Genomic DNA, 13,631 nt, shown 5'->3' with positions numbered 1-13,631 from the left:
CAGCCGGCGTGTCTGTCCTGGAGGACCCAAATAACGGCGTGTGGAGAGCACTGTGATGTACAGGTCACTTCCGCTCGTCAGATCCACCCCCAGAACATAAACTACGACTGTTCCAACAGTCTGTTCAGATTCTTGTGATGTGGCAAAACAAAACACTTTTATCTTTCAAAATTCGGTGAGACAGATTAGTGCCTCATTTAGTTCTGTAAATATTTTATCTTTATCCCAAAGGTGATTTCCCAGATGCGTGTTCACCTGTCAGGTCCCAGGCTTTGGTTCTGACAGCAGGAAAAGGACGGACAGGACGGCAGTCTGCTGCTCAGCCCCACATCCTTCCAGAAGTCCCGCTGGCTTTCAACCCTGCACCTTCCAGGTAGTTTCACAACAAACGCGTGTGGAGCTCCTAAGACTCTCTCTAGACAAACGGGCTGAGAAGCAGGGTGGCAGCCACCTATCCAAATCAAATTGCTCGTCCTGCCTCACAAGCCATCAAAGAATGTGCGCGCCCACCAGCAGAGAAGCCCGCGGGCACAGGGCGCCGGACAGCGGACCTGGGCCTCTGCTCCCTGGCTGGGGGCGGAGCCTGCGGGGCAGCACTGGGGGCTTCCAGGGGTCTTGGGAGGTATGCCTTCAGTGACAGAGACAAGAACGAGACTGGACGCCCCTCAAAATAACACAGGAAGCAGCTGGAAAAGCCCCCAACCTCAGGTCTCCGACATGTTGTGTGAAGGGACCCCGCTTCCCAGTCCCAGCAGCGGGAGACTTCTTGCCCGCAGAAGGGAAAGTGGAGTCACTTGTACAAGAGAGTTCTGCTCAGACTCCATCTACAAAGAGGAGGCACCACTTAGGAATTCAGAGTTTCACAGAACAGCTGACAAAACAGTGCCTCTGTGAGAAATGCATCCAAACAAGATGCTGTTTACACCAGAAATAACCCAGAAACGGGGGCAGACTGTTAACACACCGGTGCGCCTTATAAAGAACAGAATTACCTCAGAACCAAATTCCTTTGACAACTTCAAAGCTATCGTTCAGCAGACTCTAAGACTCATGAGTGTACCTTCTTTTAAACACATGGAAAATCTGTTTCTTTTAATTCCTAAAGAAACTAACTTCTTACACTGAAGTCCTGAAACTGTGATCCTTCCATTTAAAACCATTATTCTCCCTACATTAATACCTGTATGAGTCTCATGTAGTCACAGCTAGCGTTATGAATCATAATTTTAAAGAATTTAAACTAATACTAATTTTAAAAAAAGAAGTAACAGCTCTCTAGGGTAAACAAGCGACCGTGCTCAGTGTTTTCATACGAAGCTCCCACCTGTCACTGCTAAGGCTTTCTCGGAACACGCACCAACCAACCCGCAGCATTCCACAGGCTTGTCTGGAAGGCCCCCGCCCTTCTAGCCTCTCCACAGGGAGCTCCACAGTTCCTTGTCAGCCCGCCCAGCCCAGGAAGAGAGGGGACGGGAGCCGCTCCAGACCCGGGACCGCGACATGAGCAGCAGCGGGGACCGCTTGGGGAGGCAGGGCCGTTGGACGCCACGAGGCAAGGCGGGCAGCGGGGCTGTGGAGAGATAGTTACCCGGGGTTCTTTGGCTCACTCTCTCGAGAACTTCCACCCTTCAGCTTCCTAACCAGCTTCTCACTGCTGCGTCTAATTGAAGCCCGGAGTTTGCTAAAGGAGCCACTGCGCTTTAAAGATCCAGTGCCATCCTGAAAGAAACGTGAACACATGTGAAACTGCAGACAGTCCTCTCCCGGCCTCCCACGAGGCAAAGCTGGACGAAAACAAGAATGCACATCACGGTTGACCTACTTGTCTGTGACTGGCAGGCAATACGGTTGCTACAGAAATTACCAGTTTGCCATGTCTATAAATACACTTTAAATATAAATCTACCCATTTTAAATTTCAGTCAAGATAATCCAATGATCATGAAAACCTCTGAACATGAAGTTCAAACAAAAAATAATACCCCAAAAATCATACTGCTGTTTTGAAACAAAAGGTCACACACAGAAAAAGTCTCAAGAAAATTAAGGCTGCTTCTTGGAAGATCACCAAAATCAAATTCCATCTGGTCCACGTAACAGTACTGGACCCAAACCATTGAGATCTGACAGAGACAACTTTTTTTAACACTTCCGTGTACATGCGGTACTTAAACGTACTGCTTCTTGTCAATAAATTTCATTATGTATTTATTTAATTTATTTATTTATTTATGTATGTATTTAAGTAACCTCTACACCCAATGTGGGGCTTGCACTCACGACCCTGAGATTAAAAGCCACACGCTCGGGCGCCTGGGTGGCTCGGTCGTTGAGCGTCTGCCTTCGGCTCAGGCGTGATCCCGGCATTCTGGGATCGCGCCCCACATCGGGCTCCCCTGCGGGGAGCCTGCTACTTCCTCTCCCACTCCCCCTGCTTGTGTTCCCTCTCTCGCTGTTTCTCTGTCAAATAAATAAAATAAAATCTTTAAAAAAATAAAAAATAAAAGCCACATGCTGTTCCGACTGAGCCGGCCAGGTGCCCCTTCAGTGAATTTTTAAAAAGTTTTATTAAATTTGATTCTAAGTGTGGTTGCTCATTCCGCACAGTAACTAAAACGCCTCTGACACCTTGTAGGAAGTAAGACTGTCCAGCTTTCACCGTAACCGGCCCAGGCATTAGCAAGTGCAACATTTGGCAGTATCTGGGTATGAAAATCAAAACCAGAGAGTGAAAAAATGTGTCTACGAGGAACTTTTATTCTTAGAAATCACTTAGTGAGATTAACAGTAGCCCCCGTTCCTTCCGGAAGCTATGCAATGCCGCATTCCATGGAAAGAATGAGAAGTTCTACTAGGCAGACAGACACCAAGACACAGGTCAGTTGGAGTGAGTTTATTAGAAGTTAGAAAGACACAAATACACAAATCACTGAACACTTAAAGATTAGTGGAGAAAAGCAAAATTGCCAAAATGTCACAGAGACACAGCAAATGCTACTTGAGTGAGATCCTAAGGGGAGAGCCCGGGGCACGGGTGGCCCCGCCGGGTCTCGGAGGGCAACAGGAGCAGCACATGCCCTATTCCTACAGCCTAGCTAGTTCAACGGTCACAGTCATGCCACGGCATTAACACCTGCGGGAGACTTCTAACTACCTTTGATCAAAGTGAACAACTAATCGCTCTTAATTCTTAAACTCATGTATCACACAGTAAATGGTTTTTATTAACACAGTTTATATTACTAAGTACATATCTGGCAAAGCTACATGTATACAGAGATAAGGAACCCCCCAAAAGGACAGCAGCACCGAAAGGAATGGCCAGTCACAGAGAGGTGGAGCTCTGACAAGAATCCTAGGGGATTGCTAAACACAGCAGTCAGCACTGGAGAGAGAAGTAAAGCTGGAGGAGGAGCCGCCCGTCATGCAGGAGACAGTGTGAGCATCACATGAGGCAGCTAGGCCTGTCAGACAGAAACGGAGAGAGAGAGCCCAATGAAACCGTTGTGAGAACAGAGTCAGCCCCCACTGAACGCAGCGTGGCTTACAGTATTTCTAGGTCACAGATCTCAGCTGTGCTTTTAATCGCTTTAGTATTTGGGATTACCTTCTGCCTGCTTCTGTCAGCGCAGTACCAAGAGGTACTGGGCCATGGGTTATCTTTTACATTACTGAGACTAGTCATTCCTAACTGTCATCAAAATAAAATTCCAGTTTCAGAGCATGGATTAGCACTGTGCTAGAAATCTCCGTGATACTTACTATAACGAGGTCTTCCAGTAACTGTACATAAAAGAGATTCCACAATGAGAAACATCGACAGTGACCAAAACAAAAGTTACATGTAGGAAGAAGCCATTCATTAAACCTTTAACTTCATCAGAAATCCTTTTATATCCCTAAACTATAAAGTTCTCTCTGAAATCAGGGAGGACTTTCTCTTAAAAGCACTAACAGTTTAGACAGTTCAGAAACTTGAAGAAACCACTGACTTCAGAAGTCTTTAGCACATTTTAAACATGCAGTTGATAATCCAAAATAAGATTAATTCTAGAAAATGGATTTCCACAGGCAGCAGTGCACCCCGGGTCTCAGCAGATTGGAACCCCAGTGGTCTCGTACGAAGCCCCGGACAGCGGGGGCCAAGCCCCCGCCCGCTCTGACTCACCATGGGATGCTCAGCAAGTCATTTAACCAGCCCGAGCTTCATTTTTCTCATCTTTAAAATGGAAAAATAAGATTTGTTACCAACTCCCCACGAATGTCAGGAGAACAAGAAAACATAAGTTCTTGTTGCTCTTTCAGAAAAAGGACATTAAACCATCAATTCCACAAACAGTGCGACTCCTGCAGTTCATTTCAGAATTTACTGCTGCACTACAGCAACTGTCACTTCCAACTTTCCTGTCTAGCCACCCAGCAGACTATGGGAGAGCGACCAGATTCCAGGAGTACTTCCTGTGACACACCCACATGCTCCCCCTGCCCAATCCCTCACCCCTGCAGCAGCAGGCGCACAGGAGCTGGGCTCCGGAGGCAGCACCTGGCTGGGGGAAGGGGGGCGGTAGAGTGGGCTGCCAACCTCCCCCCCCCCGCCCCCGCCCTTGCCCTTGAGAACCAGCCAGAACAGCAGCAGGAACCCGCCCGAATCCCACCCCGAACCCCAGTGGATTTCTATTCAGTAAAAGCTGGAGGGTTGGGAGGTCTCCTGCATTCTAACTCTTTCAAAAGCAGTCTACTTCTTTATATTGCCATGAAAGAACACTTACATCAGAAAAGTGGGTTTCTGAACAGAAATGAACAGCGTAACTATATTGGTGAAGAAACGTTAAGGCAGTAATCACGATCTATAGATTTCGGGTAATTTGTTATTTTTTTTCCTTTGTTATATTCTAATTGTCTTCCTAATATACTTTTTAAAACTAAAACTCTATTTCTAATTAATAGCATATACTATCCCATTCCTCAGTCATCTTGGGCAAGAGTTCAGTGTCTTTGGAAAACAAGCACTAACACAGGGTGTGGGTGGGACAGGCTCCTTCTGAAGGGCCCTGCAGGGAACTGGCAAGTCAAAAACCAAAAGGACAGAGTAGAGGAGACAGACAGAGTAGAAGACATGATATTTCCTGGGGCCCTAGTGGGATGGCTGCAAGTATGATCATTTCATAACCACGCAGCACAGGGCTCCGATGTGTGTGAGGGGCCCAGGCCCCAGGGGTGGCAGATGCAGCCTTGGAGGGGACGGCAGCCACGTGCGCAGACGGTAAAGGGAACCCCATTTAGCCAGAAAGGATTCCTTTGCACACAGCATTTCCGTTTTTAGCGGGACCAGAAAAGAGAACTCAGGCTTATCCTGACGATGACTTTCAGCTCTGTGTACCTTTATTCACAAATAAGCTTGAGGAAGTTACATTTTCAAGTACTTTAATCCCCATCTTAACAGTATATACTTAATAGAACAGACTGCACTTCCCCAAGAACTTGATGGAGAAATTCCATGTGAATGATTATGTAGTAACTTTACTTTTCTTGTATTTTAACAGCATGGAATTCTGTCCTGACCCAGACTTCCCACATCTGCAGGGCGTAATTAGAATCTAGACTGACTGACCTCTGCCCACACTGCCCACTGTTTTACATGGTGTTTCTGAATGTTGGGACCAATCACAGCCACGTGGTCTCGTGGACACGGCTATGACAACGGGACAGGACTGACATCCTCCCCACAGGAGGAGCACCTGCCCCACACAGTTAACACGATGCTGTTCCCTTTAAACTTTTTAAAGGGCACTGAAACCCTTTTTTAAAAACTTAAAATCTAATGCAAAACTCCAATACAAGATAAAATCTAGGTGGCATTTTCTCGTTATAAATGTGTAACAAATTCTTAGAATGACATGAAACAGAACAACGAAGCCACCTTTACAGAACCCACAACTTGAAATATAAAATTACAGATGACAGGTCTAGCCCTGACACCTAAACTTCCCAACCGTTTCTAGCCGACACCAGAATCTGGCTGCGCACAGGGAAATGGTGGCGGGTGGCAGCCGTTCTCAACCATGCGCCTGGTCCTCCCAGGGAACTAACTCCTCACAACCTCTCTGAGGGCCTGAGTCACTCAGTCTCACACCCAGACAAAGACTAACGTGGGGGCCGCAGTGTACTGACAGCTGCACTGAGGGGACGTTTAACACGGGCCCCTTTAGTTGCATATACCTCCACCTCAATCAGGCTGACTCAAAACAAGTCCCGGTGTGCGTACTGCCTGCACTGCCTTTTCTTACACAGTCACAGTAGGCTCTGAAAATGAAACTCCAACCAAATGTTGGGCGAGCTCAGCACCACCTCAGAACCTGAGAGCCGGGCCTTCCTGCGAAGGTGAAGGTGGGCTGAATCTGAGCAGGGGCCTCGGGGGGCCTGGTGCTGAGCACACCAGCCCGGGCGGCTACCCCGTCGGTAACCTGGGCAGTTTCTGAGTCACCTGCTGCTTGATCTCAAACTCTCTGTGAAGGGTCCCTTCTGCTGCTCAGAGCGAGTTTGGAACCACTTTACGGGATGACCTAAGATCTGGGATCTAGATTCTTTCAGCCATTGGACCACCGACCAACCAACGAGCCCTGCGATGGACTCTGTCAAAGATACAGAGCCTCTAGTTCCACGAGTCAAGTACAAAGGTGTCCAAGGCCCCGTGTGTGAGTGTTCTAAGTGAAAGCATGTCCGAAGTGAGATGGGAAATGTGAAATGGAAGGAGGACTGAGCATGCACTCAGAGGAGGGACTGCTTCTGCCCGCTGCATCTGTGATTCCGGCAGCAGGCCTGACAGGAAGCTGCCTACCAGCCCTCCACACTGGAGGGAAAGCAGCTCTCCCTCACCCCTGAGTCTCAGTCTTGAAGATGGTAACAGAACTCTGCACTGCCAATAATTTTATTATAGGATTGCGCAGAAAGATTGACCTAGAAATACTGTCTCAAGAAAAAGCTCCTCCAGAACTTCGTTCAAGAGTATCAAAATCTGCACCCTGGCTTCTACAGCCTGGAGAAGGGACATGACCCTCTACACAAGGCATGCAGGACACAGGAATCACGGGGAGAGTACAGTACACAGTGTGGCCAGATGCAGGGGAGAGGAGGGCCTGGCCTTCAGCGTTTTTGTGTTAGACTACTGCCCAATGGGGGAATGGTCAAAGCAGATGCTGATTGGTTGTCTTGGCACAGGAAACACCAAAGCAAGGCAGCTGCCAGATACCGTCAAAAAGACGCTCTCCTGAAATGTTGGCCAGTAACATTATGTAGAAAATGTCTCAGCCTTACCAAACCGCTCCAGCTATAGAAAATACCAAAAATAAATAGATTCAAAAAGATAGAGTACAGGAAAGCCCAAGATTACTATTTGGCAAATACATATGCACAGCTACAACTAATCAAACTGCACGTACTGCAACTCCAAAAAAAAAAATTGATCGTGCACTTAATCCTGCATTCAGCTCTCCCTGATAAAAGCAAGATTCTAAAGATACCAGTTCAACATACAAAAGTATTACCACGTGTAACCAACATCCACCAGGAAAAAACGTCCAGGAGGCCACACTCTCTTTGGCAACCACTGGATAAACAGCAGTGGTGAGAATCTCCATAAAGGCAAACCATTGAAACCCAGAGGTAGAGCCTGGCCAGGAGTGACGTGTTCCAAACACAGGCCCGTGCTCTGGATCCAAAAAACCTCTGGCAGAGGGCTGTGAAGGGAGACAAGCCCCTGGACCCTCAGTGGGAACAAGACATTCAGCACCGAGGTGGGCCACCAAGAGCAGCCGCCCCAACCTGTTCTTCTCTAGCAACAAGCTCTGTTCGAAACATCATTCCCTTTAAGGAATTTAAATTAATTCTCGCAAAATCTACAGCAGCCTGGTCAGTGAAATTAGGAGCACTGGAGTTAGCAATGAAAATGGGCACGTTAAAAAAGCAAGTTAGTTTTCTGCCACACTAATCCTAATATTAAAATAAAACCAGGTTATGGATTATGGCTCTAAATAACCAGGACACTCAATCAGCATTTAAGTGCTCAAAGTTAAGCCAAACAGCTTTCGTGGGTTCCTGAAGAGAAGAACACGACCACGTCAAACAAATAACAGACTTCATCAGCAGAAGATAAGCACTTACAAAAGGCTTAATTCATAGTTAATTTGAGAAAAGGACAGTGTCTAGCACGTAAGCCAGGAGCAAACTGCTGGACAGCACTCCTGCAGGGAGCCTGGCCCAGGTGGCCTCCCGGCGACAGACAAGCGCCCGCCTGAGCGCGCCGAGAGCTGTGTACTGTACTTACCCCGTTCCACTCTACGCTCATACTCACTTCCTCCCCTCCGTCAGGGCCGCTCTCGTACTTGACCACGTCCACGTTCAGGCTCTCCCGGCTTCTCCGCTTCTCCATGTTCTCAGGGTCATTCAGCACTTCAGCTACTCTCTGTTTGTGAACGTTGTCAAGACCCTGTGAGCCAGGCAAGGGGGAAGGGTTGGAGCCATTAGAACCGAAGTTCGATGGAGGATTTCTAAGACGGCGAAGCTTCACCAGGGGCGGGGGGGAAGGGAAGAGCACAAAAACAGTTCTTAAAACACAGAAGAGTGATTCTCAGGAATATACACTTAAGACTTGCATATTTCACGCTCTATAAAGTTTACCTCAAATTTTAAACATCAACAAATACTGGGCTCCCGTGATTGATTTGCACACTTGAAGTATTTACAAGGAAACACACTGATGTATGCAAATTTGAAATGCTCTGCCCAGAACATGCCTGGTGGACAGAGTGGTGGGGGTGATGTGCCTGAGAGCAACGAACATTCATGACGGGATCTGGGAGGCAGGCACACAGCATACAATTCTCTCCACTTCTCTGCCTGCCAAGTTCTCACAGTCAGATGCTGGGAAAACACCCCAACGTTTCCCCCGTCAGGGAGTGAGGAGAGCAGCAAGCTCTCCGCTCATTTCGGCAGGGAGGGCCCCCAGGCACACTTGGGAAAAAACAGCGCTGCACTACAACGTGGCAGAGACTGCTCTCCGTGTGCGTTTCAGTTCGAACGACCCAGAGGCAACATGGTCCATATCCTAAATGGGATTTTAATCCCAGCAGCTCATGCAAATACTGCACTGGTACCGACCTTCAGTTTCCTCCTCAAAAGGCACGCACCTCAGGCAGACACTGTGCTGCTGTGACTTTGACTGTCAGCCAGACTGGGGCCCCCCGCCCCGCAGGAGGGCATGGCTCCTGGGAAAGCACTGACAATCCCTTCCTTTGAATTTCTACAACTCCTGATCGGCCGGACTCAGCTCATCTGGTACACAATATCCCGGCACTTGAACACCAGGCCTGGATTGCTGGCACGACTCCGGAAGGTGAGCAGTCACCGCACTCTAGAGCCAGGAGGAGCCCCAAGACCGCCTATGCTACCTTCCATCTCCGGGGGCAGCGTGCACACAGCTAGACCCCCAGCGGGGCTGCCACCATCCCAGGGCCCTCTCCCCCACGCAGCCCTTCAGAGTCAGAAGACCCTGGAAGGAGGACAGAACTGAAGAAAGGGGCTCCTCCAGGGGCACGGGCGGACAGACTTCGTTGCTACTGGCGGGTCTTCTCTCATGGACTCTTTTGAAAGAGAAGAATTCTCGGGCATATATGGGTAATTTTAATCCTAGACAAAAACTGGCCATAAATGAGCACAGAACTGCCTACATACATTCCACTGACGAAGGGAAAAAACTCACACCTCCCTCTCCAATCTTTAAAATAGAAACCGAAACCAAACCTGCCCTCTTTATATATAGTCTTACCTGTTTACACACGCGACACACGCAAGCAGACACGCACGCAGATCCACGCAAATACATTCACTCATTACTCTGAAACCTCATTGTAAAGCAACAAGTACGCCTTTCCCGTGTTTCCTCACAAACAGCATCTCAGCCTCACTACAGCCTCTCGGCGGATGGAGGCAAGCGCTTCGGTAGCTGTACGTTTACCTTCCCGCACCATCCGACTACACCCCCGCCCCCGGCGGGCACGGGAGCTCTCGGTGCTACATCCTTCCCTCACACCTGCTACTTTCTGCCTGCTGTGGTCTGACTTGCATTTCCCTAATGACGAAGGACGCTGAACATCTCATGTGCTTGTGGGCACTCGTGGGCCATCTTCAGGGAAATGTCTCTTCAGCTCCTCTGCTCCTTTTTAACTAGGAGATCCTTCTGTCTTTATACCTGCTGGACCCTAGGTCCTCATCAGATGCGACTTGCAAACACTTTCACCCGTTTCTGTGGGTGTCTTCGCTTTCCTATCTTAAATGCACAAACATTTCTAATTTTGGTGAATTTAACTAATCGAGTTTTTCTTTCGCTGTTGTGCTTTTGGTGTCATAGTTATGGTCTTTTAAACAATATAATTGTCCTTGTGCAAACTAAAATATTTTCTATTTCTATATCAACGTTTTGACAAGTCACATAAAAGATAGTTGAGTTGAAAACAGAAGGTGAGTCACTGACCTGCTTACGGGACCTCATGGCTGCTTCTTCCAATGTTTCTGCAGCTTCAAATTTGCCTTGACGTCTGTAAAGTGCCCCAAGGTTTTTCAAAGTAGTTGTAACAGTCGGACTGTAAGAAAGCACAGGACACACGGAACTGTTAAATACAAGTTTCAGAACTACTATCAATAGCACAGAATCTAAAGCACTAACAGACATGTTTGTGAGAAATATTTTTTAAATTTCTACAGTACTGGGGTGCCTGGGTGGTTCGGTCGTTAAGCGTCTGCCTTCGGCTCAGGGTGTGATCCCAGGGTCCTGGGATCGAGCCCTGCATCAGGCTCCCTGCTCTGCTGGGAGCCTGCTTCTTCCTCTCCCACTCCCCCTGCTTGTGTTCCCTCTCTCGCTGTCTGTTTCTGTCAAATGAATACATAAAATCTTTAAAAAAAAAATGTCTACAGTACTTTTTTTAATTGTAAAATTCTAGTAAGTTGTTGTACTTTTTCTTTTAAAGCAGGCATCATGCCCAGCATGGAGCCTAACACGGGGCTTGAACTCATTTCCCTGAGATCAAGACCTGAGCCGAGATCAAGAGTTGGACACTTCACTGACTGAGCCACCAGGCATCCCTCTAAAACGCTCTTCTCTCCCAAAGGACCCCCTGCCTACCAGTGCAGTTTGTGGCAGCGGGGCTGTCCCCGACACTTCCCGTGGAGGCCCCTGCGGTGCCAGGGCATGCCACACCATGCCCTACAGCCGGTACAACATGCTCATGTGCTCTTTCCAGGCCATGGCCACTCTCGCTGTCCCCCAGCCCCTCTGTCAACAGAAAGGTCTGTGCTGGGTCTGTCTGGGGACCATCACGCCTCCCCTGGAGGCGGAACTTATTTTGCGTTGGGCAGGAAAGAGGCCACAGTATTTCTGATGCTGCTATTCACCTTCTCCCTCCTGTCCACAAGCAGAGGGGACGCAGAGTGAGTGCACAAGATCGGAGGCAGAGAGTGAGTGTGGCCGCGTGAAGAAGAGCCAACAGTGTGCACGGGGATTCAGTGCTGCTGTGCTCCTGACGGCAGTCTTACTAAAAAACCAGAGATAAACCTAGGTCCTTTTCATATACCTAAGTCCTTCAACAGTCCTCTTTCCTTGTTAATGACAGGCGCTTATGATATAAAGAAGCTATATCCCATGTCTCTGAGACAATCACACTGCAGGGGAAAAATAAAGCCTATAAAATTTCAGTTTTTATGGGAAGTGCTATGGGGAACCCAGAGGAGGGTTCAGAGAATTTTCCAGGCAGATGACCAGTAAAAACTGGTCTCGGGGGAGCGGGGAGGTGGTTATAGTTAAGAGAGGGAAAAGCCCACCAGAAAGGTGTTCCAGTCAGGAGAGGAAACAAGAGTGTGGACAGCATAGGCTCACAGGGCCAGCGAGGGAAGACAGGGAAGACCTCACACTGCCCTCCACAGACGCGGAGGCCCTGAGGGCTGCGGGGGGGGGCGGGGGGTGTTCCGGCTCAGGATCTGCCCCCAGCATGCCAGACGCGCGATGGCAGAGTGCCGGCCTGTGTGAGTCTGCTCCAAGGCCATCTGAATACTGGCGTCCTACTTAGCTACCCCCTTCTCCTGCAATTAGGCAGTTGGCCTCGGGCAGAGCCATGGTAATGGACAGAACCGTATCTCACCCATACTGCAGTGAGGTGCGTGCAGGTACATTACCTCACTTACAAAGTTCCTGGTATTTGACTGGAAGCTGGGAACAGCGTGGGGCTGTGCACATGCACCACCTGAAGGAACTTCCCATGTTCAGTCATTTACAAGCTGCCCTTAAAGCACCAACCAGCACCTTCCTGGGAAGTTTTGTTTCTTCAGTTAAAAGGACGTACCTATCGGGGTGCCTGGGTGGCTCAGTCAGTTGAGGGTCCAACTCTTGATTTTGGTTCAGGTCATGATCTCAGGGTCATGAGATCGAGCCCCGTACCAGGCTCTGCACTCAGCATGGAGTCTGCTTGTCCCTCTCCCTCCTTGTCTCCCCCTCCCCCTGCTCACTCACTCGCTCATGCTTATCTAAAATAAATAAAATCTTAAAAAAGAAAAAAAGACATACCTATCAACTTTGCAGGCTTTGTACCAACCACCATACTCTCCAAAAGATGTCCCGTCCTTTTGCTTTCCCTAAATTATAACCAATGAATAATTATCTATAAAGCAATATATCCAATTTAGAAAATTCCTCAAAATAGTATGTTCTTACTTTGCATTCTTCTCTTTCTTCAGCATGCATCCAAATGGGTTTATTTTCATCTAGGGGAGAAAAAATAACATACTATAAAACTGAAGAATAGGGCCCACTGAGTAGAGGCTGTCAAGGTTCAATAATTGCAAGGCTTTTCTCTCTCATGTGACCCTTCTTAGATATTACTTCTTACAACTTGGACAGAGGAAGTTCACGGTGGAGCCTATGAGGGTGGAAGAAACAAGCAGACGGCCGATCACATGCAGCGCTGTGAAGAGAAGACACACAATCCAAAGTACCTACACAGGGCAGGCAGCCGTCAAAGGAGAGGACAAACGCTAGGGCCCTTGTGATGGAACTTTTAATGCCAGAATGCTCACATAACGCTCGGGAGTATTTAGAATTGGAGAAAGCCAGCATTAAACAAAAGTCTAAGAAAAGGATAAGATGTTGGGAGCAAAGTGGGAAAAGATAGTAATCAATATTCTCTTAAAGTCTTCTTTACTTTTGAGAACCTTAACCATACCACTCCATCCAGTTTCTAGACAACCAGTGTACCCACACCATGGAGGACAAGCAATCTCGAAAGTGAAGTTTCCGAAAAATTTTTACGGTATGAAAAATGCTTGAGGTACCTAACTATGAGGGAAAATAAGCATACATGACTACATGTAAAGTCTGGTTTTAAATATGCAAATCAATCAGCACAGAAAGAAAGACACTACAAATGTGAAAAGATGTATCGGGGTCTTGAAACCATGGGTAATTTTCACGTGCCGCCTTTCCATGAATTTTCCAAGGATTCCCAGAATGAGGACCTATTTCCGGTTCCAGGGGAAGAAGCCTGTGCTCACATCCAGTCCAGCCGCTCACTAACGACCAAACCTTGGAC

General features: G+C 48.0%; 1 protein-coding gene across 12 annotated transcripts in view; it reads right to left on the bottom strand.

The window, feature by feature from the left end:
- The window catches only part of KLC1 (kinesin light chain 1), a 39,037-nt gene that overhangs the window by 8,729 nt on the left and 16,677 nt on the right, over window positions 1–13,631 (bottom strand). For 3 of the 12 annotated variants that reach the window (XM_011224457.3, XM_019799258.2, XM_011224462.3), the window contains 5 exons: window positions 12,758–12,807; window positions 12,611–12,678; window positions 10,529–10,637; window positions 8,324–8,485; window positions 1,589–1,719 (listed from right to left, as the gene is read on the bottom strand). In XM_011224457.3, coding sequence (XP_011222759.1) covers window positions 1,589–1,719; window positions 8,324–8,485; window positions 10,529–10,637; window positions 12,611–12,678; window positions 12,758–12,807 — 520 coding nt within the window. Of the gene's footprint in view, window positions 1–1,584; window positions 1,720–2,878; window positions 3,465–4,168; window positions 8,486–10,528; window positions 10,638–12,610; window positions 12,679–12,757; window positions 12,808–13,631 lie in introns of those variants that run through there. The other 9 variants (XM_019799259.2, XM_019799262.2, XM_019799260.2 and 6 more) reach the window with 9 other exon arrangements.

Source organism: Ailuropoda melanoleuca, chromosome 14 (assembly GCF_002007445.2).
Source record: "Ailuropoda melanoleuca isolate Jingjing chromosome 14, ASM200744v2, whole genome shotgun sequence".
NCBI lineage: Eukaryota > Metazoa > Chordata > Mammalia > Carnivora > Ursidae > Ailuropoda > Ailuropoda melanoleuca.
This window is presented reverse-complemented; position numbering and strand designations above follow the sequence as displayed.